The sequence below is a fragment of the Paramisgurnus dabryanus genome, chromosome 9 (assembly GCF_030506205.2).
Source record: "Paramisgurnus dabryanus chromosome 9, PD_genome_1.1, whole genome shotgun sequence".
NCBI lineage: Eukaryota > Metazoa > Chordata > Actinopteri > Cypriniformes > Cobitidae > Paramisgurnus > Paramisgurnus dabryanus.
In genome coordinates this window covers 11,976,369-11,980,393 of record NC_133345.1, presented here as the reverse complement: position 1 = coordinate 11,980,393, position 4,025 = coordinate 11,976,369, and the positions used below count along the sequence as shown (strand labels likewise).

The following is a 4,025-nucleotide window of genomic DNA, read 5'->3' as shown; positions in this document are numbered from 1 at the left end:
GTACTGCAGCCAGCCACCAGGGGGCGATCAAAAAGCCTGCAGCTTCTCTTTTCAAAATGTATGAGGCACACCCTGTATTTACATTTAAAGTTCACAAATCAACAGCAGAGTGCACTGCTGAGTTAAATGAACATTAAATCTATAAATCTATGAATAGCCATTTTTTCATGCAATATTTTCACAAAATGTAATCAATTTTGATTGATACAGTGACATGTATATAAAACCAAATATACTGTAGACTATATGATATATTTGTTTTTTGAATAATGAAAAAAACAAAAAGGTTTGTATGGCCATGTTAGTTTATTTCTGAAAATGACTTAGTTTGTGTTTTTTCCCATCAAATGCTGCTTAGTATTTTGTTCTGGTTTAAAGAGAATGATGTAACATTTAGGTGCAAATATGCAAAGTAGTAAACTAAAGCTTGAGGCTAAAATAGCAAATATCTCCACAGCTACAGTAAATTTACCAGGAGAGCTGACATAAGCTGGGATAAATGTGATCCATACAGCACAGAATATGAGCATACTGAATGTGATAAATTTAGCTTCATTGAAGTTATCAGGCAGCGTCCGAGCCAGAAAAGCTAAAATGAAGCATAAGAGAGCCAGAAGACCAATATAACCCAACACAGCAGAGAAACCTATAGTAGAACCCAGACTGCATTCAAAAATGATTTTTTCTTTATAATATTTAATATTTTTATAGGGGAAAGGAGGAGATATTGATAGCCAAAGCACGCAGATAAGAATGAGTGTAAAGGCAAAAACACTGAGTCTCTGTTGCGCAGGCCCAAACCATTTCATGACATTACTTCCTGGAAGTGTGGCCTTGAATGCCATTAACACCACTATTGTTTTCCCCAGAACACAGGAGATACAGAGGACAAAAGTGATCCCAAACGCTGTGTGACGCAACATACAGGACCACTCAGTGGGGCGACCAATGAAAGTAAGTGAACAGAGAAAACACAGAATCAATGAGAAGAGCAACATGAAGCTCAGCTCTGAGTTGTTGGCTTTTACTATGGGAGTGTCCTTCTTACTGTAAAACAGGATGGCCATCAGTACAGTTATTCCTACTCCAAACAGAGAGAAAGAGACTAACACTATACCCATAACTTCTGTGAATGACAGAAACTCTACAGCCTTTAACACACATTCAGTGTTCTCAGTATTAGACCAGTATTCCCCTGGACACTGCTGGCAGTTATTTGAATCTGGAAAGGAAGTTGTGATCACTGTAGTTAGAGAAAAAACATGATTTTACGTATGAACACCTTCGATTTGAAGTTGCACACTTAACAATAAAAGGAAAACACAAAAATAGCAACTAGACAGTTTTCTTTGGACCTTGGAGATGGTCTGAAGTTTACCTGTCTCATTACTGATTTCTCCATCTGCACATGTAATACAGTCATAACAGCAGACAGGTCTTCCTTTCTGTGCAGCCTTCCTTGTGCCTGGAGGACAACTCTCACTGCACACAGACCTTGGTTTCTACATGGAAAATAGTATTATACATATTTTATTATATAGACTGTAGAAAATTTAGATACATTTATACATTTATTGAATAAATATAAATTGAGACAATTTTGAAACTCAATTTGGAATAAGTGTTGATGTAATTTGTTGGAACAAACCCTGTACCACAGCTAGGTTATGTTCATTTACCTCCAGCTTTCCTCCAACCCATACTATGTTTTCAGTGTTAAGTACAAATCGCAGCTCAGGAGGCAGTGAGGCATCATAGTAACCCACAGCTTTAAACTGGATTGATCCATCTGAGTCCTGCTGCCAGTTCACAACTTCATACTGGGCTACTGTAGCACCAGTGCTGTCAAACCACACATGATCGCCAAACTTTACAGTGAAATTTACTTTTTTTAAAGCCTCAACCACCTAGTGAAAATGGATTTTTAAACATCATTATTGAGGAATTTATACATATTAAATGTATGTACATGTATATACATACAGAAATCTTTTTCTATCTTAGTTTTTTACCTGCTGTGGTTGTATTGTCAGGCCTTTCCCACAACCTTCGTGTTCTTTGCACTTAAGTAGATTGTGTAATGCATGAGCTACAGCATACACTGCTTTGTAAATGTTGCTTGTATATCTTTGTTCAGGCACATCTTCAATGTAATTCTGTGTTTCTCCAAATTCTTTAATTACATCATCTAAAAACCCTTCAATTTTAATATTTCTTACTGCAAACCCTAGTGAACCTCCCAGCACTTGAAAACTCTGTGGTATTATCAAATTCTTTGCTGTTATCCATGCCTCTACACCAATCATTTGGATGCCTGTAATGTTCTGAATATATAGCTGTTCAAGTAGATTGTACATTTCAAAACTGGTGAGAAATGCAACAATCACTTTTGCAGTGCTTTGTTTTATGATGTTTACCACATTTAGGAGTTTTTCAGGCTCTGTTCTGTAAAATTTGACAGAGTACTCTACACAAATCCCCTCCTCCTGCGCTGTATTCAGAAATGTGGCCATTCCATTGTTTCCATAATCATTGTCACTGTTCACAGCTCCAACCCAAGTCCAGCCAAAGTGTTTTACTATGTATGCAAGGGCTCTGCTCTGGTGATAATCACTAGCAATGGTCCTGAAGAATGAAGGGTATGCTTTCTTATTACTGAGACACTCACACGTGGCTGAGTGACTTATCTGAAGAAAAATAAATGCACAGGAAATAGTAAAAAACTTGTTAGGTAATTCTGTGTGAAATCTTGTTATCATTCCTTACCACTGGAATTTTGAAAGGTCCTGTGGTTCTGGACAAAATCACTGTGGCAGAGGACTCTGTTTCCCCTATAATAGCATGTATAGGAGACTGTCCATTGCATCTGTCTCCTGCTGCAAACTCCTGACCATTCATCACTGCCATAGTTGCACTCATAGAAGATAGTCTTGAAGCACAAGTGTCATAGATTTTATAACCAATGGAAACATTTGGGAGCAAATTTCCACTTCTGTTAATCTCTTCAATAGCAAAGATCATGATTTGAGCCAGTCGTAAATCTATTAGATTCACACTGTGAAAACATTAAATCAGTAGCTTTAATAAGTACTAATTAAACAGGTAAACAAGGGAGAAAGGATATCTGTGTTTACACTACTTAATATTAAATATAGTTTATATTTGGAACAATTTCTAAGTTGTAAATAAATATACTACAGTTAAGTTTACATTTAAAAGTTACGTTTGTATTAAATATATTGACTGTTGTAATTTTTATCAAAAATACTTTCGAATATTACAAACCTGGAGCATATAAGCTGAGGTTTTCTTGTAAACTCAGATGAAGATAATGTTTCTTTACTGTGGATTGAAATAAGAGTTCCAATAGTTATGTCTCCATCCTTGGACAGTAGTGGGTTTTTGGGGTCTCCCATTATTCGGCAAAGATTGTTATCTGCCTTTGCATAATGGTAATGGATGAGAAGTGTGCACAGAAAGATAAGCACCCCCATGATGAGTTCAGCTGCATCTGCCAAATGCAATTGACCTGATAAAGTAACTGCACTTTTATACATATAATTACTATGGATGAATTGTTGTAGCTAATGACCTCATAGGGCAGGGCATGAGGCAGGTCAAACAGGGATGGAATAGAGTGCAGGTTTGGAATATAGTTAACCTCTTGAAAAGCACCCCCACTCTGGCCCAAACCATAAAAAATACCTACTTTCACTAAAAGGGCTGTTTTTACTAAACCATTTAGAGTATAAGCATAACTGTGATATCATTAGATAGAAGACACTTTGAGCTTCGTTTTCCATGTTTCAAAATTATTTTAAGATAAAAATTAAAAAAGTTAGAGAGGCTGAAGTACATTGTAATAAAAAATATTACTAAAAATCTTAATGATAAATATGTGTGTGAAACCTAGAAATGCAATGATGCCAAAGCCACAAGTCTAAAGAAGTTATATTTCACGTTTGAAGTCAATAGGCCCAAAAATGAGGTTCTTGCAAGAGTTTTTGTAAGTTTTGTAAGTTCCA

The 4,025-nt window shown here is 36.2% G+C and overlaps 1 protein-coding gene across 1 annotated transcript; it reads right to left on the bottom strand.

Annotated features, from left to right (window-relative positions):
• Window positions 1–323: 323 nt before the first annotated feature.
• On the bottom strand, window positions 324–3,437 carry LOC135773997 (extracellular calcium-sensing receptor-like). Its single transcript, XM_065283928.2, has 6 exons — window positions 3,286–3,437; window positions 2,767–3,055; window positions 2,013–2,687; window positions 1,680–1,907; window positions 1,379–1,502; window positions 324–1,222 (listed from the first exon to the last, which is right to left on the bottom strand). The coding sequence occupies exons 1-6, from the start codon at window positions 3,414–3,416 to the stop codon at window positions 324–326; spliced, it is 2,346 nt and encodes a 781-aa protein (XP_065140000.1). The 5' UTR covers window positions 3,417–3,437.
• Window positions 3,438–4,025: the final 588 nt, after the last annotated feature.

Bases quoted from the DNA above. Each gene is read 5' to 3' on its own strand.
- LOC135773997 (XM_065283928.2), bottom strand. From the start codon at position 3,416: ATGGGAGACCCCAAAAACCCACTACTGTCCAAGGATGGAGACATAACT. The intron at 3,056-3,285 runs GTTTGTAATATT...ATGTTTTCACAG, and splicing joins CCTCAGCTTATATGCTCCAG to TGTGAATCTAATAGATTTAC. The intron at 1,503-1,679 runs GTAAATGAACAT...TTTTCCATGTAG, and splicing joins GGGTTGGAGGAAAGCTGGAG to AAACCAAGGTCTGTGTGCAG.